A 25,116-nucleotide genomic window follows, 5' to 3' on the forward strand; every position below is an offset into this window, starting at 1 on the left:
AGAGCACTAATGCGGGTAGGCGCACCGGCTCCGTTTCAAATCCGTCTGGCAGCTTAACGATAGAGGCCGGTGTGTCGGCCAGCCTGGATGTTGTTTTTAGGCAGGCGGTTTTCCACATCCCACTAGATGAATACTGGGCTGGTCCCCATGTCCCGCCTCAGTTACCCAGCTCGCAGACATCTGAACACTTTCGTACTATTCCATGGTTTACACTAGACACAGACAGTTGGGGTACACTAATTCCGTCCCAGGGGTACGGGGTGGCGGCAGGAAGGGCATCTGGTCACCCCTTAAATTAACCTTGCCAAATTCGATTACCCATGCCGACGCTGCATCGTTGCGGGCCAAAGGCCCAAGCTAAAGATAGAAAGAAAGAACTGTGATGGAATGAGTAAGAATCTGCTGTTGTCTGTTACTTCTTACAGTGTGTCCTATATTGGTAGTCATCAACGAATGAGGTTTGAAGCCATGTTTTCCTCCAGTTGGGTGTAGGGTGTGCAGCAGCAGTTACTTGATCGTAACACTCATGTTTCATTTTGTTTTTGCGGCCTATTGGGATCTAATGGCTGGCAACCAGGATGGGGCAAGCCTGACTCTTGCATGTTTGTGAAGTAATATCAATGATAACTGATATTGTGTGACCAGCATTTGTTGTTGCACATGAAGAAGCAGACGTGCAGCACTGTAGGTAGTATATTACATAGGTGTCCTCACAGCTGGACGGCTGTGTGAGGTACAATGGGAGATCTCTGACGTGTGCAGTAATACTTATAAGGGAAACTTCCCATTGCAACCCCATAGTGTTTTAAGGATGTTTCAGTATTTCAGTGGTGTCTCAGATGTTGCACTGCACCATCCCTGGGTGCTGGGCAAGTACACAGGTTTCATTAAATTTTATTTCCCTGCCATAATTTGTCTGGCGTTCAGCCTCTGTAGATTCGTTGTGCTGCCCAAGTCACATATAGTGCTTGTGCTCCTGTAGGCATGTTGCTGCTGGCCTGCAGGTTTCACCACTGTATACTTCCCCACACTCCCATCCCACCTTGTACACATCTGCAGTGTGCAGAACATCTACCTTGTCCATGGTGGAGCTTAACACATCCTGGATCTTGTGGCTGCTGTTGAAGGCAGATTAGACACCAACACAACAGAGGTATTTACCAGTCTGGTTAGAGACATTCTTCACATAGGGTAAGCACAGTGCTGGCTGCAGTTTGATGATTCCCTGCCCATCCTGCATTCATTTGTTTGTTTCCTTGGCTGTGTGATTTGATTTAAAGTTGTAACCATTTACTAAGAATAGGATATTACAGTGTCAGTGTTATTCCAAATTATGATGCAATGTTACTGGAACAGGCACTGCAATGACCACAGCTGCTTTGAAATATATGAAATTAATTCACAGTTGCAAATATGGACAACCATCAGCTGTATAATGGAACGAAGACAATAAAAATTCATGCCGGACTGGGACTCGAACCCAGATTTCCTGCTTATCATGAGCGGTCACGTTACCCTTAGGCTATCCAAGCACAACTCATGGCCAGACCCAAAATTCCATATGTTGTCAGCCATGTATCTTGCCATGAGTCATTCTCAGATAGCCTAATGGTAAGCCAGCTATTTGGAATAAGTGGGAAATCCAAGTTTGAGTTCCAGTCCGACCTGGATTTTCATTGTCATTGTTCCACTATACAGTTGATGGCTGTCCATATTCGCAACTGTGAATTAATTTCATGTATTTACCAAGAAGGTAAATACATGTTCACAGCCTTTTGAATTCACGTGTTAACATTGTGTGGCTCACGTAGGTGCTGCATGCAGGTAGTCAGGGAATGGATGACTGAGTTCTTTTGTGCTTGGTGTGATTGGATTAGGCATGTAAGTACTTGTTTGTATATGTTGGCTTCTGGTATACTCTGTGCCACATGTGACATCCATTGTCTTGTATACTTCCATGTCTAGGAATGGAATTCCACCATTATCCTCTACTTCGAGCATGAACTGGATTTTCTGGTTCCTTTTGCAATGGATGGGACATTAGGGCACAGAGTTTACATATATCTGTGGAAGCTGCCCGGATATCACCACTGGACTGGAGTATGTACAGTGCTAACAGTTCATACACTGCCTCTAACTCCCTCCTAGCAACTTCCACCAATAACCTGTACCACAACAAAACAAAGAGTTTAGTTCAAAATCAGCAGAAAAGATCACAGAAATACCAAGCTGAAATTTCCAAGGAAACAAATGTAATTCAGTTAAACCTAGCCAAGTCTGTTCCTTTTATCCAAAAGTATCTCCAGCTAGCTAATGGCTCCACACTGTGCTATGATGCTTCTTTCTACTGTACTGATCATGTACACACTCACTAAACCCCAACATTTGCTGCAAAAGTCATGAAAGTGCTTCAGCAGAATTCATGCTTTTTACACAGGTACAGATTTTCAAATGCATTGCAGGCTTTCCATACAGGAAAAGCACCTAGCTGACTATGGAGGATCACTAACTCCTGACCCGCAAAATGTTAACCACTTTAAAACACACAAGCTCCATCACAGAGGGCTATCTCAATCCCCCCCCCCCAAAAAGGACTGATACATGCCTGCATGAGTTCCAAAGCGCACCACTGAATTCTTTAATATGTAACCCTTTCAGCATGTCAGAGTCAGGAGCAGCATGTTGGCCTCTTCATTGGCCATGCTCTGCTCCCACTAGAAGTGCACCTGAAAGGTGCCCCTTGCTGTAAGAAGTTCCAGAAGTTTCTTACCAACAGATGATGTAAAACATCAGCTGTCACGGAAAAAATCACTCACCCTAGAGCACAGCCTAGTATTCTCAAGCCCATTTAGAAGGACTCGGGAAAGACCATCCCATCCATCCCAAGCTGAACAGTTATGGCACTGGAGATACAGAGGAATTTTCTGACTGCATGTGTTATGGAATTCAAAGCAAGTACTGGCTGATCAGTGAGGATGGTGAAGAGAGTGGGGCTTATGTTACAATGCAGAACAGCTCTAGCTCAGTGACTTCACATTGAGTTTGATGAAAAACATATTGCATATCAGCCTCATACCAGTAAACTCCCCCCCCCCCCCCCCCCTCGCCATTGTGATCTCACGTTTATGATGTCATATTTCCTGAACTTTGTAACATGTGGTGTGATAATTTTGCAGGCACATTCTGTGTTGTGAATAGATCTGGTAGTGAGGAAGTAGAGATTAGGATGTCATGACTGGTGCTGAAGTTTTACTGCGTGAACAGCAAAAATGTATTTTGTGGATGATGTAAGAGAAAAGGTTCTGAAAAGGTGTGAAATTATGTGTAAAGGTTGTTGGAAGTCACTAAGTGTTCTCATTGTCAAACACTGGATGAATATACAAAGTTTCCAAGTTTAATATTTGATTTTATGAATTAATATTTGACTTATCATGCTAAACCATTAATGTAAGATTAATCCCCTTAAGAAGTAGATCATGTCAGTACTTTAAATTTTTAACTTTAGCCCATATTTATGTGAAGTACTGGAAGCTGTTAGATAACCAACCTGCAACTGGGACTAGGTGTCCGTAACCATCTAGTAATACAGATCATCAATCTAAGAAAATGGCATGACTATTAGCTAAGCCACACAGGCCAGTCTGACACCAGTTTATTTTGATATGCGTCAAATATTGCTGTCAACATGAAGGACATTAAGTGTTCCTATCAGAAGTTCTCGCAATGAGAAGGCTGAGGGCACTAGTGGTTGGGAGGAAGCTTCCCACATATGATTCTTCACAGGGAAACAATGTAGACAGAAAAAATGCCAGCAGGACTTATATTTAGATGCCAAGGAAAGGATTGCATGACAAGACTTGATGTTAACTTGTTTTAAGATTGTATGGAAGAGAAAACCAGGCTTCTTTGCTTAATAGAAGGAAAATTTTGATGCTGGATTTGTTGATGGGATATCTCACCCAGCAAGTTAAGGATCTCTTAGCAAATAACAACACAGACCAGGTAATAATTCCTGTCGGCATCACCTCACAACTTCAAGTAATGGATGTTGTTTTGAATAGACCTTTTAAGGCTCACCTGTGACAGACAGCTTTACAATGAGTGGCTTTGCCAAGGAGACCAAGCCTTCGCTCCAGGTGGGAAGTTACAGAAACTCTCAATACCCATGCTGGGCCACTGGGTCCTTAGAAAGTACTGCATAGCCAATGTTGTGGATGGCTCAGAAGATGGCATACTGTAGGATGAGTAGGAACTCCAGTATGCTTACAAATGAAGATGAAGATGATGATGATGATGAAGATTAAAAATAGGGGTGCAACAGATTACTGAATTGTTGAGATGGCTTCACCATCTCTCTCCAAAAGGAAGAGGAATGCATTGTCTAGCTGGTGCCTGATGACCCTGCACACATGCCACATACTGTATTTACTCGAATCCAAGCCGCACTTTTTTTCCGGTTTTTGTAATCCAAAAAACCGCCTGCGGGTTAGAATCGAGTGCAAAGCAAGCGGAAGTTCTTAAAAATGTTGGTAGGTGCCGCCACAACTAACTTCTGCCGTCGAATATATGTAGCGCTACACAGGCATGATTTGTAGGCACAAAGATAAATACTGGCGCCTAAACCTCTGCGTCAGTAAATAAATATAAAAAAAGGTGGAAGACGAGCTTTTTTCTCCGCCCCGAGTTTCAACCACTGCATTTTCATACGTTATCCAACAAAGTAAAAATAAATTCCGTATTGTTCATCTTCGAATGTAGCAGAATTTCAATATACTACGAAAATCCGACTGGCAAGACTGTTTGGGATATTTGTCAATATGGCCAACTCTACGTTCTGAGTTTTTGCCTACCTGTGAGAAGAGATGGTTGCTAATAGGAACCTGATGAAATGTGAATCACATACAGTATTCTCTTCACCATAAGAATAATACGAATATAAACATTTTGCCATGTATTTTTTCGTGTTTGCTGCTATCTCATTTAAATCCTGTCTGCCTAATAAACTACGAAACTAGAGTGAGACAACAGCAAACGCGGAAGAATATACCTATCGTGTCACGTTTATATTCGTATTATTCTTATGCCTAAAAGTGATACAGTCAGAAATGAAGCACGGCAACTGACTAGATTTTAAAATCTAAGATGACTCTAATTTCTGTGCAGATTTTGATGTACTAAAGAAGCGGCCGCAAAGATTTTCAAACGGAGAAAAATTTTCGCCTAACTCTCGTTCAGAACATGTTCTATCATACGCAGTCTATTATTTGGTTCTTGTTGATCATTATCAAAGAAAGCAGCAGTGTAAGTAACAAAAATAGTAGTCTCTTTCCATTGTTTCGTTAATGAGACGATTCCTCTCCTTTTTTTTTTTTTTTTTTTTTTTTTTTTTTTTTGTAAACGGTGGTAGCGCGCACAAAAGCAAGCCATGCCGCGAGCGGCGACAGGCCGTAAACACACTATCAGAATGCGACAAACAATGCATGACACAGTACAGTAATGCATTTTCAGCTTAGAGTGACGTAAACACCTATAACAAAGAAAACGGCACTTATCAGATCAAAGCAAAATAAGCAATCGATTCAAACCAGACGAAGCACATGAAAAAGGAAGGGTACCCGTATAAATACGGACAGAGTGCCTGACGCATAGCAAGGGCTACCTGGTAAAGCTTAACTGCTAAGCTTACAACTCGAACCAAACTACTGTAGGTGTATCGTCATTCATTCAACCTAAATTGTGTCTCGTATTACAATGGACCAACTTTGTTTCGATTTGGAGGTGCGGACTAAAACTTTTCTCTCTCCTTGAATTTCGAGTTTCAAATTTCAGGTGCGGCTTAGATTCGGGAATTTTTTTTTTCCTTTATTTCGAGTCTCATTTTTCAGGTGCGGCTTAGATTCGAGTGCGTCTTAGATTCGAGTAAATACGGTAGCATTGCTCTGTGGACTGCCTCTCTGCCAGATGCCTGCAGCTGATGCAGCTCCACTGCACTGTGACAACTGCTGTGGTAACGAGGGCACTACGATCACCAAACACAGCCGGCATTACCTCACATCTGCAAAGCTACATTGTGCTGAACACTTCCTGGCATCCACATGTCGGGTGGCCTCTATAGGACCACTGCCTGCAGCTCTCCAGCTGATGCTGAGTCTGAACTCAACTCTGAATCCAAGTACTGTGATTAGGCACCGATGCAATGCAATAGCACCAAGACAGTGACAGCGCAACCAACGATTTAGATCATGACCAATTCCGAACCTGACTGCAGCTGAGTAACCTGTGATCCCAGACTGTGTGCTTTCTCTCGTGCCTTCCTGGAACTTTATTGAATGAGTGGCAGTTATTCTGTTAGATCAGGACAATCTCATACTTTATTTCATGGAGATTCTGTTTTCTGTTGTTCATGTTTTCTTGCCTGCTTGCCTGTCAAATAAACTTCCATTGTGCAATGTTCCCTGGGTGCCTTCCTTTTTTCTGCATGCACCGTCCCACCACGGGACACTGTAGTTAGAAAAGGGCGAAGTTAAAAATTGATGTAGACCTTTTTTTTTGCTTATTTTATTCTCCTTGTGTTATCAAAATGCAGACAATCAATAAATGACATTGGTTTAGATTAGGTATAATGTTAACTTTTTTAGGCAGATTCTTTATATCGGTAAAACAGTTTGTAATTTTGAGTAGTCAGAACATGTTAAAAATAAAAATTTCTGAAGGAGCCTCTTAAAAAAATGGGGGGGGGGGGGGTTGTCTTATATTTAGATAAATATAGTACACATTTAACTGATGGTAACCACTGTGTTGAATGCTCATAAACCACATACATTTTTAACTACCAAATACTGACTTAGTGGCTCAATACCAACACCTACCTATAGACATGCATTTACATAAAACAACAGACTGGTAAAATACTAAGCTATTCCATTTCAAAATGTTAACATAAAAGACAGAAAAGTAAAAGTGACAACGGTGCAGTAGCCAGTGAAGTAAGATTGATTAACCAATAGCTGTTTAATTAGAAAATAAAAAATAATAGGTACCATTTATGAGAGTGATGTTTTAATGTGCATTGGAATTCCCAAGGTTCGCTAAGAAGTCTCTAAAATGTTAAGTCTCCTAATTTGAATAATTAACAAACTGACTGGTTAAGTAAGTGAAAGTATACAGTTTTGGAAACAGAAAATTGTAATACACAATTATGGCACAAAAGTTTTGCACATGTATAACTTCTGAAATATTATTTTTTTAGAAAAAAAGAAAGCTTACTGAAAATCGGAGAAAGTGGGCTTTTAAGTGAGCTATGTCAATCACGAAACAAACAGTTTCTAAGCAGCACTGAAATTTGACATGCAGGCAGTTTGTAATAATTGAAAACCAAGAATATGTCTTTAAAAAAATGTTTCCATTAGAACTGTGGTGACTCTTTCCATTTGCCTTCATCTGTAGCAACACTGAAAACCAGCAATCAGCAAAGCGTCCTGTTCAATGGCTCCACCAAGAGTGTGGTGCCCTCTGTTGTGCTGTAGTTGATAGCTTTTAGGAATAATATCTCTGAACCAGCTGATGTGGCTTTTCCAGAATGGCCCATTATTTATTGTTATCCCTAGCAATTAGTGTGCCTCTATAGTCATGTATGTCCCTCAGGGTCATAGAAGGGAACCTAAATCGTTTCTTCAGAACTAAATATACTATTGTCACCAGCAATCAGTAAATCAAACAATGAACAATGAAATTTAATGAAATGTTGCTTGAGTAAGAAATAAGTTATTTCCTGTAACTATCATATATGTTCTTCTAATGAAAAGAGATGAGAAAAGGAAAAAGAAAGTAATTTTGGCGTAGGAGTGGTATAAGAGTGAGTAGGATAAGCCCACCTTGCTTTGTTACTGTGCTACAGTAACTGTAAATCACAAGTACTGATTCACTATGAAATATATTATGCACAATATTTGCATCTTTCAAAAATGTTCAAAAGTATGCATTATTCACATAGCTGGACACTGAAATTTGGAGTGGATGATTTATAATTTTTATTTATTTTTTTAAACTGGGATACTACTGTTAAAACTGTACAAAGCTCAAATGTAGATTACAACTGATGCTGTACCACAAAACATGTCTTTCACTGCATTCACCATACAACAATACACAATATATCCTGAGTTGTTCATGAGTATTGATACAGTTGACACGAGAAACAAATTTAAGTTTACATAAAGTTTTTTAACCAAGTTTTAGAAAGTGAATTTATCTGACACACACAATTTTATTCAGACACAAAGTTAATACCGAAGTCTGCTTAGATGTGTAAATAGGCATGTGAAATCCATAGATTTGGCATGTAACTCGATTTGTGTAGTGTTGTTATATCTCACAAAAATAACATAAAACTGTAGAGCACAGCAAGGCACATTGGAATCTTTTTATTTCTCTCCTTTTCCACTACTCCCCTCTCCCCACCTCTTCCCTGCCCTCCATCTAACCTGCAGCACTTCACTGTCCGCCACCCCCCCCCCCCCCTATACTATCTCTTCCCCTCCCCACCCCAGCCTCCTCTTTACCCCCACCCAGTTGCCACTCTCATCATGCAATGGTGCTGCCGCTCGAGTATGGTTTCAATTGACTGAGACTGCAGTCATGTGCGCGAGTAGAGTTTGCGTGACTCTCTCTCTCTCTCTCTCTCTCTCTCTCTCTCTCTCTCTCTGTGTGTGTGTGTGTGTGTGTGTGTGTGTGTGTGTGTGTGTGTGTGTGTGTGTGTGTGTGCGTGTGTGCGCGCGCGCCAGTCATCTGTTGTTGATGAAGGCATTAATGGACGAAAGCTTTAATTATGACCTATCTGTGACTCAGCATCTCTGCTATATGGTGAATAACATTTAGGATTCTGATTGGACTCATTACATGTGTGGCTCTTTCTGTTTCCAATTCTTGACTGTGAAAATAAATGTGCCTAATAGTGTTCAGAATCTGGTTCATTGTTTACTGTCTTCAGTATTGTAATTGCAGCTTTTGCTACATGGCTTACATTTTGAAACTAAGAAATACATTGTAATCCCTTTTGTGTAGCTTCACATAATTATTATATTATAAATACAGTGAGTCTTATATGCCACTCGAATTTGCATTTGTAACTAGCTCTTTCGATGAATTGCTTATGTCATTTTTTTTAACGTTTCTGCAGGTGTTCTGGATGATGATGCAGACATTGGAACCAACAAAATTATGAAGATAAAGCCGTTATGTCCTCCTGGTAGGGCACATCTCTTGCAATTAGCTCTGAATGCTCATGTGAGTGATGCAAAACTGACAGCACATCTGCGCACACTTCCACTGGATGAGGTGCTACTCTTGCTGCGTCATTTAGTTTACCAGCTGCAGCAAGACGTGACTGATGTTCGGCTGCTGAACTGGTCGTGCACAGTGCTTGATGCCCACTATCAGCAGCTGCTGCTCAGCAGAGACAACCAGGTTGCCCAGTTACTTGCCGCCTTCCATCAGATTGTCATTGGAAATGTGAGTCCAGTAGCTGTTTGTCTAATTCATGAGACTTTGAGCAAATAATGCATAATGTAGCAGTAGCAAAATGGTTGGCTCATATCTGATGTGCGTGACTGTATCATTTTGAGTTGTATATTATACAGTATTAGATCAACTGAAAAGATATTTGAACTTGTGTATACTTCATGCACCCATACATGCATAATTAAGTGGCTCTTAGGCTTTGAACAGGATTATGATGGTATACCAGCACTTGACTGTTAGATGAAGTATTGATTGTGATTAGGCAGATATGAAGTTCATTGCTTTTGGAACTGTGGAATTCCAATTCCTTTTTCAGAGCAAAATCTTTGAAAGTACAAACATACACATTTCTGTTTTATTTGACCCATTTTTTTCAAAATTAAAGAAAAATGATGTGTTACTATTCTCTAGTATTAGTGCTATGCAACTTCCACTATAGTTACTTTGTTCGTTAAAGTCACAAATATCTTTGATCAGTTAAGTAATTTAAATGGAAGTTAATCAGTGTCAAGACTTATTTGTGATGCTGCATCATGACTGGTAAGTAGTGTTTCAGATTGAGGAAGGTAGGAACAGTGGCAATAATAAGATTCGAAGAGGGCTGCGGAATTGGAGGTAACTGGGGGAGAGGGGAACACAAACACAGGGTCCTGGAACCAGGTAAAATATTTGGGGATGGTTGAGGGGAAGAGGAGGAAGGAGGAAGAAGAGAAAAGGGGAGGGGGTAGCAAGGAAGGAACAGGAGGTCAAAGAAGGAGTTAAAAATACAATTAACAGAGGCTAGGATGGGAAGAGTGAAGAATGTCTGAAACAAAGGATAGGGGAGGAAGAGCAGTAGGGGAACAGGAAAAGCCGAGTTTAAAGTTGGCAACAGCGGGTATGCATGACAACTGATTTACCTCACACTGCAGCACCTACATAATTGATAATGGTTTGATCTATGGGAACGTTATTAGAAGAGGAATAGGATGAAGATAGAACTTAATATAATGCAAGATGGATAGGTTGTTGGGAAAGATAATGAATAAAGAGAACACTACCACTTCGGCTTGGTTAACAGTGATAGAGGGGAGGTCAGAATTGTGGGAGGTTATGGCCTGGAAGGTTAATTTTTGGGCTAGACCCGGCAGATGTTCCTACCTGTGAAGGTGTTGCTGAGAACTAGTGCTGGTATGAGCTGTAGTGTCCATGGGTATTTCAGCTGGGGTTTTGCTAAGGTAGGGATTATAGATTTTGAAGTGGAAAGTATAAGGGGTGTTCAAAGAGAAACAAGCCAGAGGGATAAGTACAAAAACCAGTACCTGTATGTAAGAAGTATTGACCCTGGCTGTGTCTCGGCTGTTGAGACACTTGTTCTGGTACAGAGTGCCGCAGGTTTCAAATCCGCACCAGACGGCGTGGACCTTGATTACCACTAGAGGTCGCAGCATAAGCCTTGGCTGTGCGCGCTCCTGGCCCACGTATAATGTGAAAGCGCCACTGTAGAGCACGTGGTCCCAGTGGCAAATAGCAATGTACCCTATCTTGCATTTAAGCGCCTGCCCATCACTCAGGGAGGCAGTCTGATATTCGCGTGAGTCTCTCGATATATCGCTTACAGACATTGTGTTTGCTTTGCTTATTTCCGTGGAAAAGTGGACGTTGTTGATTTCATGAGGTTTTTTATTGTGACCCCGTTGCTTCTTGCGTGTTGTTGTTCTTGGTGTCTTGCTCGGTCGTCTGTCATTGTGCGTGTCCATCCTTTCCCATTCGTCTGTCTAGTTTGTTGGCGGGCCATTCCTGTTTGTTGCCTCTGGCTCGTTTCTTTTTGAATGCTTCTTATATTTGCCTTTCGCAATCTACATTTTCTTTTCTTTTCAAGATCCCTTCTGTGGAATTTTTTTTTTTTTTTTGAGGGGGGGGGGGGGGTTGGAATGTTGTTCAGCACATTGATGTAGGTTGCTGAAAGCTTTTCAAATAAAAAGCACAATCATTTTCTGTGATCATTGAGAACAGGAAGAAGCCACATGATATTAGGTCATGCTGGTAGGATTGATAAGATAGCACTGGCATTTTTGCCACTGTGTAAATTGTTAAATTGCCTTGGTGTAGGTGGATATGATTTTTCTTTGACTGGGGGCATTTTGAAATCCAAGAAGCAGTGACTTGAACCAAATAATGTGTCTCAGTCACCATTTATTGCACATCTAGTATGAGCAGTGGTTGGATATCCTGTTATTTACTTCCATCTTGTAAGTATGATAAATTTTATAAAATATGGTGATATTTATATCATTATTGTGAAATGAAGAGCTGTACAATTAAAATTAATACCACGTGAGAAAAAAGGCTGTAACTTTTTGAAAAAAAAAATACTTTTTGAAACAAAAGCCAAAAAAGGAGAGAGAAATAAAATATTTACAAGTAATGGAATGCACAATTAGTTACTCTGAATTTTGAATCAGGAGTAGCAAAAGATATAGTGAAAAACTGAAAAGTGTAAAGGGCCATAAGAGCAAATATTCAAATTCCTAAAAAGTGGTTGTGATTTATTGTACCTGATGTGCGGCATCAGGGCACCCCGCCTTCAGTTGCTGGTCTGGGTGTCAATCTGTATAGAATTGATGTGTTTGTAGACACACCAGAAATGCACATCAAGCCTCCCCCTTTCTGCCAACATTTTTCACTAAATGAATGTTGCTTTCTTGAAGTGTGGTGACTGGAAACTTTCAGTTTGGTTGCGATCCATGAATGACGCATTTACTGTATTGACTTGGGATGAACCTGAACTTCGTTAATTTTGATAGTTTCCAGAATTTCTTGACTGTGTAACCCTTTCCCCTACACATTGGACTATGCAGAATACAGATGCACTTATTAAATAAACCACAGTCTGTAACTACTTAAATGAGTTTACATGCAACAAAGAGTCTAGAATAACACCAGCTCAACTCAAATTAAATGGTAGCCTACCAGAATATTCATGGGATGGTGTTCATATTACTGAAGACTGCTCTAAATTGAAATTAATTGGATTTTATAAAAAAAAAGTTCATTTGCTTCCACAGCAACATCTTCAACTCATTTCGTCTTAGATGTATGCTTTTCAAGTTCTGTAAGATCCATGAGGATGTTTTTGTACACCATGGTCCCATCATAAAATCTGATTGGTGGTTTTGTAGCCTCACAACTAACCAACTCTCGCATTCAAGGGGAGGCAACTTGTGAGACTACAGAAATTGTGTATGAGTAGATGTGAAAGTTTGTCCAGCATTCTGTATTGGCATGACCAACACTAACCTCACACTCAAATGATCTACACTTGGAGTACCCAATACATGACTGTTAAAGTTAGTATTGAACATAATAGCAGGAAATTTGGTACTTGTCTCATCGCATGAATTTATTGTATTTACTCTGTTATAGGGCAAGGCTTTTTCTTCAATTCATCATTCAAAAATAGAGGCTTGTCTTAGATTCACAGATTGAATTATTGCTGCTGAGGTCAATGTTTTTACATTGTGTAAAAGATCAATATAGGGGTCATCCTGCTTTGCCAGTTGGGGTCATGTGCAGATTTATTTTGAAGAATTAGAACGAGTGTGGGAAGGGGAATGGTAAGTGGGCAGCAGATTTCGTGTGCTACCAACCATGGGAATGTATACTTTGTACCTCAGCTTTTTATGTACTTCTACCAATTTTGAACTGAAGTTTGCCTGAATCCATTTGCAATTGGAATTGAACTGACTTTAAAATTGGACAAATACTCAAAATAGTACTTATTTCTAAAGGAGAGGTAAAAGTATAGTTAAGGCCCAGTGGCATATGTGTGTGTGTTGTGCAGCAGTGTTGTCAGCACACACCATGAGATATAATGGAAACGAAGGAGGTTTGTCAGCTGAAGGTTCTAGGCAGCCAATGAGGGAGTAGTAATAGCCAAGTATTTGTGACAGCTAAGATTATAAGTTTAATTACTGCTTGTTCCTTTGGCAGTAAATATTGCTGTGCTATCAGGTCCCAACCTAATCACAGCCTCATAATTCGTGACATATTCAGAAAAACAGTGAAATATTTGTGACAACAGTGAAGAAGAGAATGGTTTCAGTTTCAGTGTGGGAAATTCATTGGCTCTTTGCTTGCCTGTCATTGTTTGCGTGAAAGTATCATCCCACTGACTACACAAAACTTAATATCTTGCCAACTTGTCTGCAGTAGACACACAGTGCCATAACTGTTGCTGGTCCTGTTCTAGGAAATAGAGATGCCACTGTCTTGGGTAGTAAGCAAAGAAGGAAGTGAAGATAAAAATTGATGTAAACTATTTCTTTTTGTTTATCTTATTTCTCCTTGTATTATCAAAATGTACACAACAATAAATGGTATAGGTTTAGAATAGGTGTAACGTTAACTTCTAGGCAGATACTCTGTGCCAACAAAACAGTTTGTAATTTTGAATAATCAGAATATTTTAAAAATAAAAATGTCTCTTTAAAAAAATAGGGGCGTAGTATATTCTTGGTCATCTTATGCTCGGATAAATACACTATTTGGATATCTCTTTTTAAAACCATAGTGATTCTGAGCTTAGAGGTGAGAACTGAAACTCCAGTATGCACTTGTCTTTCGCCATCAACTTGCTACCAAATTACAGTAATTCTTTATCCTTCTCATCTTTTCGTTTACTAAACAAGGAAGCACAGTGTTTAAAACATTGAATTCTTGTGTGGGAGGAGTGAAGTTAAAATTCTGTCTGGCCATACAGATGTAGGTTTTCCGTGATTTCCCTAAATCATGTTAGAAGATCTGTTCTTTTGACAAGGACAAAGCTGCTTTATTTTTCCTTTCTTATCCAACATGTGATGGTCTGCTTTGGTTAGCGGTTCTACTCGGTTCTGACGAACCTCTTGGTCTCATATGTTGCTGTACTGAAAAAGTATCGTGGAATTGAATTTTAAAAATGGCCAATCCAAATTTGCAGTATACTGTAGTTGATGGCTAGTTCCAGTTTTACAATTTACAATTTATACAGCTACAGGCATGCGGATCTCTTCCTTTGGGAATGCATATGGACGAAGAATCACCCAATCACTAAACACCATCAAAGTATTGGTTAAAGTCAGTGGTGTAATGTACAGTGACAGACACAGGAAAGTAAATTGCACCCTAAATAACTTGGAGTATTATCACCAGCATTAACAATAATTTCCAATGAACAGAATTAGTAGATCATAACACTTTCAAGTTGTGTATTTATTAGCTCTCCCAAGATTTTAAGACATAAAGATATTACTTAGTTTCAGTCTGTTTACAAACATATGTGTCACACCTATCATATTTTGGTGCAGAATTTCACTTTAACCAGCACTTAGATGTTAGCTAAGTGCTTGCCAGTCACAGACTCTGACACAATGTGACAGAGATGTTATATGTGTATTTGGGGTAGGGGTGGCTATTTAAAGACAGATGTAAGAACATGACGTGAATTATAAAACTACTTAATGCTTTGAAATTTGGCTGGGTTAGATTTTACAGTTTTCCATGGACTCGCAAGGCTCAAGTATTGTTTGATTTATGGAAAATATTTCAGATTAATAATTCACAAATGTACATGGATATTATTACTATGCGTCATCTGAAATCGCTTCTTTACAATTATGGCATCCACCTTGAAATAAAAATTTTATGATTCTAAATTATTTGAAATCTTAATTACTGACTGAATGTCATCTGAAATCGCTTCTTTACAAGTATGGCATCCATCTTGAAACAAAAATTTTATGATTCTAAATTATTTTAAATCTTAATTACTGACTGAATTGATTAGTGAGCGGTATTATCTGATTCATAAAAAATAAAGCTATTTATTTATTTATTTAATCGTATGGCTAGGGCCACCTGTCGGGCAGGCCGTTTGCTGGGTGCCGGTCTTTCAATTTGATGCTACTTCGGCGACCTGCAGTCGATGAGGATGATACGATGATGATGACAGCACAACACCCAGTCCCTGGGTGGAGAAAATTCCCCGACCCAGCCGGGAATCAAACCCGGGCCCAGAGGATTGACAATCCATCATGCTGACCATTCAGCTACCGGGGAAAGACAATAAAGCAATAAAGTTTATTATTAAAAGTTCCTTATTTTGCAGCCATTAAGGCAAAATAGATAACTGAAATATTGAGGGGTCCGAATTATTTCAGTTATGTCAATTATTTCATAATTAATTGCAGATAATTCCAAATATGTTCTCAGAAAGTTTGGAGTGTCTGCTTTTGAATGAAGAGTTACATTATCTCCTCTGCTCCTTATTTGCTCACAGTGCTTTACCACTATTTGACAATGCCGGAACTTCAGTTCCTATATAATGCAAGAGTTCACTATGCAGGACAAGTCCTAGAAAAAATTAATGAACTGGGTTGGGAAGTTTTGCCTCGCCTACCATATTTGCCCATTTTGCGCCATTGGATTTCCATTTGTTCCATTAGCAACAACATTTTCTGAGTGGCAAAAAAAGTGAAATGTGAATGATGCCCAAAATGCCATCTTCAGATACTTTTCTCAAAAACTAATTGATTTTTATCGATCTGGAATTAAAAATTTGCATACTAGACGACAAAAGGTTGTTGATAATGAGAGCAATTAAATAACTGATTAAAAATAAAAACTTGTTAGCACTTTATCTGTTTGAATTTTAATGCAAAAAAATACATTACATTTTGGTCCCCCTAATATCTCTTTTTAATAGTTGGAACTGCCTTATCTTCCCTTCCACCACCTGAGTTTCCGTACTTTAGCTATTGTGTTTTGTACCTGCCCCACATTTCAGTAAAAGAATTGTTGAACCAGTAATGTCCCATAATGTTGCTGTATATTACTATTGATCATTATCAGTATCGCGTATTTTAGTTGAAGTAAATAGCTGATAACTGTAATTGATTCAAGAAATCATTTTATTACAAACTAAACTCTCTATTTGTGTTATGTTACAGTTGAGCTGCATGAAGGACCTTGAGACATCAGCAGCAATTCTTCATAGGCTGAAAGCAGGAAAACCATTGAAGAAACGACAGTGTAGTAACAAAGCATACTCAATTGAAACACTTCGCCTGTATTAATATATTGTAGTTGAAAATAAATGTTAAAATTTACTTTGTTTGTGTGATTAAAAAAACCTTAGAAGTTCTATGTGCCTTGGTTACTCAGTGATATAGTCCCACACCACTGAGAGGGTATGAGATTTTCCATTATTTGATTGGTAAGAAATTTATATATATAAAGAAAGAAACTCATCTGATTAATAGGAAAATGCTATACTAGTTTGATGATGTATAAATGAACAAGCATGTATAGTTGTGCATTTTTGTAAAGTTGAGTAGAAAGATTATTCCGAGATTTAGAACTATATTTATTATTAGCTGATTAAAATTACTCTGTGATTAATGCTTCAGCGAGTTGAATGGTAGGGGCCAGGTGCCAGCCAATCACAACTGCTTCTTAGGCTCCATGTGGTTGCTGTGTTGCCTGTCCTGCAGGAACAAGCGTTTCCAGGCGACATGGATGTGTCTGCAGGTGTTGGGGGGGGGGGGGGGGGGGGAGGTCCATGTGAGGGAGGCAGGAGGGGAAGGGAAGCACTGTCATTGCTCTCTATACAAATATTTTTATGCAAATAATGCAGAACTGTACATGTTGAAGTTAGTCTTTGGTAAAAATTGTTTTTTCTGCTCAGAAATACTGAAAAGAAAAATGTCAGATTCATAATCTTTATCACACAATCATAAATAAACTATTTGGTTGAAAGCTTCAATTCCTCTACCAATTACAATCTCAAATCATAGCTTGCGTTTATTGGTCGTAATTATTATGAGGTTTTGAAGTTAAGAAACCTAAAGAAGTTGCCTAAATATATACAAGTCCAACTTGTCCACTTTTGAGTGATGAAGTAGACAGTGCACAGAAAAGGTCCATTCCAAGTCCATGAGTGCAAAGGATAAGTATAAGGAGGAATGAGGAGATATACCACTAGACTTTATAGATAAGCCAACCAATGCTGTTCTTATGTCTGTGTCTAATGTTTCTATTCATAGGCCAAACATGCATAATGCGTCATGTCACAATTGCGCTATGCGCAGAGCGAGCTAGGCAAATAGATTAGATCCAGTTTTCGTTCCGTGAACCCAAAAATGAGATGATTCTTGTGGGTGTGGAACATGTCGGGAAGTATAACATAAAAATACATAGAATGTGTGTATATAATAATTTGTCAGGAAATCGTCATGATATGTGAATACATTATAGTAAATTGGAACTGGCTAATATTTACAGAATTAATACACTACCATAATGAAACATAGTTATGAAATCGTACACAAAATACCTAATCTTGACTGATGTGACCAGGTGATGTCAGAACTGAAATGTAACAGTTTCACAGAGGAAGATTGCACTGTAGTTCCTTCTCTAGATTGTCGTACAGATGACAAAATGGTAGATATCGAAATAGACGACAGAGGGATAGAGAAACAATTAAAATCGCTCAAAAGAGGAAAGGCCTCTGGACCTGATGGGATACCAGTTCAATTTTACACAGAGTACGCAAAGGAACTTGCCCCCCTTCTTGCAGCGGTGTACCGTAGGTCTCTAGAAGAGCGTAGCGTTCCAAAGGATTGGAAAAGGGCACAGGTCATCCCCGTTTTCAAGAAGGGACATCGAACAGATGTGCAGAACTATAGACCTATATCTCTAACGTCGATCAGTTGTAGAATTTTGGAACACGTATTGTGTTCGAGTATAATGACTTTTCTGGAGACTAGAAATCTACTCTGTAGGAATCAGCATGGGTTTCGAAAAAGACGGTCATGTGAAACCCAGCTCGCGCTATTCGTCCACGAGACTCAGAGGGCCATAGACACGGGTTCACAGGTAGATGCCGTGTTTCTTGACTTCCGCAAGGCGTTCGATACAGTTCCCCACAGTCGTTTAATGAACAAAGTAAGAGCATATGGACTATCAGACCAATTGTGTGATTGGATTGAGGAGTTCCTAGATAACAGGACGCAGCATGTTATTCTCAATGGAGAGAAGTCTTCCGAAGTAAGAGTAATATCAGGTGTGCCGCAGGGGAGTGTCATGGGACCGTTGCTGTTCACAATATACATAAATGACCTGGTGGATGACATCGGAAGTTCACTGAGGCTTTTTGCAGATGATGCTGTGGTGTATCGAGAGGTTGTAACAATGGAAAATTGTACTGAAATGCAGGAGGATCTGCAGCGAATTGACGCATGGTGCAGGGAATGGCAACTGAATCTCAATGTAGACAAGTGTAATGTGCTGCGAATACACAGAAAGATAGATCCTTTATCATTTAGCTACAAAATAGCAGGTCAGCAACTGGAAGCAGTTAATACCATAAATTATCTGGGAGTACGCATTAGGAGTGATTTAAAATGGAATGATCATATAATGTTGATTGTCGGTAAAGCAGATGCCAGACTGAGATTTATTGGAAGAATCCTAAGGAAATGCAATCCGAAAACAAAGGAAGTAGGTTACAGTACGCTTGTTCGCCCACTGCTTGAATACTGCTCAGCAGTGTGGGATCCGTATCAGATAGGGTTGATACAAGACAGAGAGAAGATCCAACGGAGAGCAGCGCGCTTCGTTACAGGATCATTTAGTAATCGCGAAAGCTTTACGGAGATGATAGATAAACTCCAGTGGAAGACTCTGCAGGAGAGACGCTCAGTAGCTCGGTACGGGCTTTTGTCAAAGTTTCGAGAACATACCTTCACCGAAGAGTCAAGCAGTATATTGCTCCCTCCTACGTATATCTTGCGAAGAGACCATGAGGATAAAATCAGAGAGATTAGAGCCCACACAGAGGCATACCGACAATCCTTCTTTCCACGAACAATACAAGACTGGAATAGAAGGGAGAACCGATAGAGGTACTGAAGGTACCCTCCGCCACACACCGTCAGGTGGCTTGCGGAGTATGGATGTAGATGTAGATGTAGATTTTTATGTAAAATGGTCTAACAGTCCCTGTTAAGATAATTACACACTTTGCTCTCTGAAAACTTTTGCTTGGTTTGACGAGTTACCCCAATATATCATCCCATATCGCATAATTTAATGAAAGTATGCAAAGTTTTTTAATATCTATATCTTCTACATCTGACGTCATTCGCATTGCAAATAAAAGCGTGTTTAGCCACTTCAGCAATTCTGTAGTATGCCCTTCCCAACTAAATTTATTATCGAGTTGTAATCCCATAATAATAAATTTATTTGGAAAGGGCATACTACAGAATCGAGTTGTAATCCCAGAACCCCCCATGAATCATGGACCTTGCCGCTGGTGGGGAGGCTTGCCTGCCTCAGTGATACAGACAGCTATACCATAGGTGCAACCACAATGGAGGGGTATCTGTTGAGAGGCCAGACAAACAGAGGCATACCTGAAGAGGGGCAGCAGCCTTTTCAGTAGTTGCAGGGGCAACAGTCTGGATGATTGACTGATCTGGCCTTGTAACACTAACCAAAACGGCCTTGCTGTGCTAGTACTGTGAACGGCTGAAAGCAAGGGGAAACTACAGCCGTAATTTTTCCCGAGGGCATGCAGCTTTACTGTATGGTTAAATGATGATGGTGTCCTCTTGGGTAAAATAGAACGGAGGTAAAATAGTCCCTCCTTTCGGACCTCCGGGCAGGGACTACTCAGGAGGACATTGTTACCAGGAGAAAGAAAACTGGCATTCTACAGATCGGAGCGTGGAATGTTAGCTCCCTTAATCGGGCAGGTAGGTTAGAAAATTTGAAAAAGGAAATGGATATGTTAAAGTTAGATATAGTGGGAATTAGTGAAGTTTGGTGGCAGGAGGAACAAGACTTCTGGCCAAGAAATTACAGGGTTATCAATACTAAATTAAATAGGGGTAATGCATGAGAAGGTTTAATAATGAATAAAAAATAGGAGTGTGGGTAGGCTATAAACAGCATAGTGAACACATTATTGTAGCCAAGATAGACAGGAAGCCCACGTAAACCACAGTAGTACAAGTTTATATGCCAACTGGCTCTGCAGGTGACAAAGAGATTGATGAAATGTATGATAAGATAAAAGAAATTATTCAGATAGTGAAGGGATACGAAAATTTGATAGTAGGAAAAGGAAGAGAAGGAAATGTAATAGGTGAATATGAAATGGGGGTAAGAAATGAAAGAGGAAGCCGCCTGGTAGAATTTTGCACAGAGCGTAACTTAATCATAGCTAACACTTGGTTCAAGAATCTTGAAAGAAGGTTGTGTACATGGAAGAGGCCTGGAAATACTGGAAGGTTTCAGATAGATTATATAATGGTAAGACTGAGGTTTAGGAACCAGGTTTTAAATTGTAAGACATTTGCAGGGGCAGGTGTGTATTCTGACTACAATTTATTGGTTATGAACTGTAGATTAAAACTGAAGACACTGCAAAAAGGTGGGAATTTAAGGAGATGGGGCCTGGATAAACTAACAGAACCAGAGGTTGTAGAGAGTTTCAGGGAGAGAATTAGGGAACGATTGATAAGAATGGGGGGAAAGAAATACAGTAGTAGAAGAATGGGTAGCTTTGAGAGATGTAATAGTGAAAGCAGCAGAGGGTCAAATAGGTAAAAAGATGAGGTCTAGTAGAAATCCTTGGGTAACAGAAGATATATTGAATTTAATTGATGAAAGGAGAAAACATAAAAATGCAGTAAATAAAGCAGGCAAAAAGGAATACAAACTTCTCAAAAATGAGATCAACAGGAAGTGCAAAATGGCTAAGCAGGGATGGCTAGAGGACAAATGTAAGGATATAGAGGCATACCTCACGAGGAGTAAGATAGATGCTGCCTACAGGAAAATCAAAGAGACCTTTGAAGAAAAGAGAACCACTTGTATGAATATCAAGAACTCAGATGGAAACCCAGTTCTAAACAAAGGAGGGAAAGCAGAAAGGTGGAAGGAGTATATAGAGGGTCTATACAAGGGTGGTGATGTTGTTGTTGTTGTGGTCTTCAGTCCTGAGGCCTCGCTCATTATCCACAGATGACCCGCAGATATCCGCGCCGGTCGCGATTTTATCCGCCAAGTAACAAATACCGCGGATATCCGCATACGCGCAGACCTCTAGCTATGGGCACCTGCATGGCACCATCCTGTGCCATCCTATTCATGGGCCTTCCTAAATACCCAGAATCCTGGTTCAGACCTATCAACCACCAGCAATCCTTCACGTTGACAGCTGCCACCCATTCGATACCAAGAAGCCCCTTCCACACAGCCTAGCCACCTGTGGCCGTTGCATCTGTAGTGATGAGCAGTCCCTCTCAAAATATACCAAGGGTCTCAGTGAGGCCTTCATAGACCATAATTACCCTCTCCAATCTTGTACAAAAACAGATCTTATTTATTGCACAAGTTTGTTGTGGCTATTAGCAATGTCAGATTTGATGGAGAGGAGAATGGAGATGCTCTATAAGCATGGAAGGTACTAGAGCATTGGAATGAAGTCTAAGCAAGCATGAAGTGCACGCTCCAAATTAACAAGAGCATTAATTACACTAGAGCTAACACAGAGGAATGTTTTTGGAACAAAAGGAGAGGAACATTTTTATAAGCTCAGCACTTGTGTGGATTCTGGAACCATGGGGAGTAAAGAATAAATATTTGAGAATATACATTTGGAGCGCAGCATTATATGGTAATGAAACATGGACTGTGGGAAAAGTGGAACAGAAGGGAATCGAATCATTTCAGATGTGGTGCCATAGAAGAATGTTGAAAAGTATGTGGACTGGTAAGGTAGGAATGAGAAGCTTCTGCTTCTGTTGAGGAAAGAAATATATGGAAAACATTGACAAGAAAATGGGACAGAATGATATAACATCACGGAATAACTTCCATGGTACTAGAGGGAGATTTAGAGGGTAAAAACTGTAGAGGAAGACAAAGATTGGAATGTAGGTTCCAAGTGCTATTTGAGACAAAATTGTTGGCACAGGAAAGGAATACATGGCAGGCTGCATCAGATCAGTCACAAGACTGATGACTCAAAGAATGTGTGTTCTCTACAAGAGTGTCAGTTTTTTAAAGCATTTGTCTGTGGTTGCCGTGAGTTTGTGACTGGCTATCCATTGCAGAATTTCCATGTAGAACTCCGCCACACACCGTCAGATGGCTTGCAGAGTATGGATGTAGATGAAGTTCATCTATGTGGAAACTGATTTGCCAGTTGCATTACCGGGAAGGATACTTATTATAGAGTTGAAACTGGGTAAGATGATGATACTAGGAAACATGTTTATTATTTGTCGACTGAAATTTTCACTCCATGGTGGAATGTGCACTGATATGAAACTTCCTGATGAAAATTGTGTGTTGGCTGAAGACCCTGTGGGGCGGCGGGTGGAAATTAATTGTTAATATAAATAGAATGTTATGTAGAAAAGATGCATTTCCCGGCCGATTAACCATATGTGGGGCGGTGGGTGGAATTATTGTTGTATAAAATGTTCCTATTATTTATGCAGTCTTTTGCCGTTCTCAACACTGGCTCTCTAACTACAATATTGGCAACCAGAAAGTGATTAGCAAAACGTGAAGCCTGTAATTATAATTCCTAGTGCTCACTTCATCTGAGAAATACACTTATAGCTACAGCTTATAGCTCTGAGGAATTAGGAGATTGTCTGGGATTCATAATCAAAAACGATTCTCTAAAAATGTTCACTGTATTCTGAAAGTCACAGACCAAAAAGAATCCACACAATCCAACTAACAGAGCAGTTCAGAGTCTAATGCGCTGATACAACTATAACTGTTCAAATAAAATGTTTAAGTGAATGCTCGCCATAATTTGATGATAATGTTCATCAAACGCCACACTAAATAATGGTAGAATGTCTGTCCCGCGACGGCACGTGAAAATACGACATACGAATACTGAAGATAGATCATTAAAGTCATCCCAGAATTAACACTTCACTCGAAAAAGATTTCATAGTTATGCGTATCCCGAGTAACTTATTACGGCATCCGAGGCTGTTTAGAGCAATGATACCGACGCGACACGACTCCCGGCACAGGTGGTGTGCTATTCATCGTCTGGAGAGAACTGGGGCCTTTTTCTCTTGCGCAGCATTCTTATATATAAAGCCATAAAGCCGCGGTGCGGACGGCTAAGGGAACGCCTGATCAATTCCGCTCTACCGACTAGCCGCTGGACTAGTAATGCACCACTTTAAGCTATTGAATAAATCATTGCTTCCTCTGCCGATGGCCGATGAAGCTCTCAGTTTAAATGTACAATCAGCACACAGGTAAGTAATCATAATAAATGTCTGACGTGGCTAAGTCAAATATTTTGGGCGAGAGAATTAATTTAATTACACTACACGCAGTAGACGAGCTCTGAACTTGCTCTTTGAAGATACGCTATAGCTATAGTTTTATAGTTGTTCTGTTGAAACTTCTCACATCTTCATGATTATAGCGGATCTCCCTTCTACTTAAATTTAAACATCCTAGCCTTATATATTAGGCTACTTAATCTATCTTGCTTCCTTAATTTCTAAGACAAAAACCAGAAAATCATGAATTTCAACAAAAATTTTAATTTGTGAGATCCAGAATACTGTTTCTACTAAATTATTATGCAAAAGGAATCTAAATACAAATTTTTAAGTTTCTAGCTCTTTTCTGTTGCGCCAATGATTTTTACAGAAAAACGTCCAAATTTCGAAAATGGTTAAAGTTATTGAACTGACATTCAGCACATATTGATTTAGTATTACTCCTGACATGCTAGAAACATTTCAGGTTATTTACTTGATTTTTAAAGTATTGCGCAACATTTATGACGTCAGAGCTAATTACAGAGGACTGGCTGGCACACAATGGAAAGACTGATGTGAATTTTATACGGCGTGAGTAGGCTGCTTCCCTACAACTCCAACTTGGGAGCTTTACCTTCTGCAGGCAAGTGTTCTACTTACGGAGATACCCAAGCACAACTCATGAATTGCACTCATAACTTTACTCCCATCAGTGCCGGCCGGCGTGGCCGAGCGGTTCCAGGCGCTTCAGTTTGGAGCCGCACGACCACTACGGTCGCAGATTCAAATTCTGCCTCGGGCATGGATGTGTGTGATGTCCTTCAGTCTGTTAGGTTTAAGTAGTTCTAAGTTCTAGGGGACTGATGACCTCAGATGTTAAGTCCCATAGTGCTCAGAGCCATCCACCAGTATCTCATCTCCTACCTTCCAAACTTCACAAAGCACTTGCCTGCGAATGGCAAAGGTTCTAAGTCCGGGTCTCAGCCCAGCATGCAGATTTAATCCGCCACAAAGTTTCATGTTTATTATTTGCAATTACAATGGCTGGCAAAACATCACTTTCACACGGGTTTTCTTTGCTAGTGTTAAGTACAGGAATAAAAATCTAGGGATAAAAATCTGCTATACGTCTCTAGATGCCTGACTGTCTTACTGTCAAATAAAGGTATCTTAAGGAGTCAGAGTGTTAACCAGACTTAATGCATTATCAGTTAAAGACTTACAATTGGTCGCAAGACCATGACATTGTTTTTGATGT

At 39.9% G+C, this 25,116-nt stretch overlaps 1 protein-coding gene across 1 annotated transcript in view; it reads left to right on the top strand.

The window, feature by feature from the left end:
• Positions 1 to 16,643, top strand: part of LOC126176828 (nucleolar protein 11) — an 85,480-nt gene extending 68,837 nt beyond the window's left edge. The window contains exons 8-9 of the mRNA XM_049924011.1: positions 9,179 to 9,510; positions 16,485 to 16,643. Of these exons, the coding sequence (XP_049779968.1) occupies positions 9,179 to 9,510; positions 16,485 to 16,610 (458 nt within the window). The 3' untranslated portion in view covers positions 16,611 to 16,643. The remainder of the gene's footprint in view (positions 1 to 9,178; positions 9,511 to 16,484) is intronic.
• Positions 16,644 to 25,116: the final 8,473 nt, after the last annotated feature.

This window comes from Schistocerca cancellata, chromosome 3 (genome assembly GCF_023864275.1).
Source record: "Schistocerca cancellata isolate TAMUIC-IGC-003103 chromosome 3, iqSchCanc2.1, whole genome shotgun sequence".
Classification (NCBI taxonomy): domain Eukaryota; kingdom Metazoa; phylum Arthropoda; class Insecta; order Orthoptera; family Acrididae; genus Schistocerca; species Schistocerca cancellata.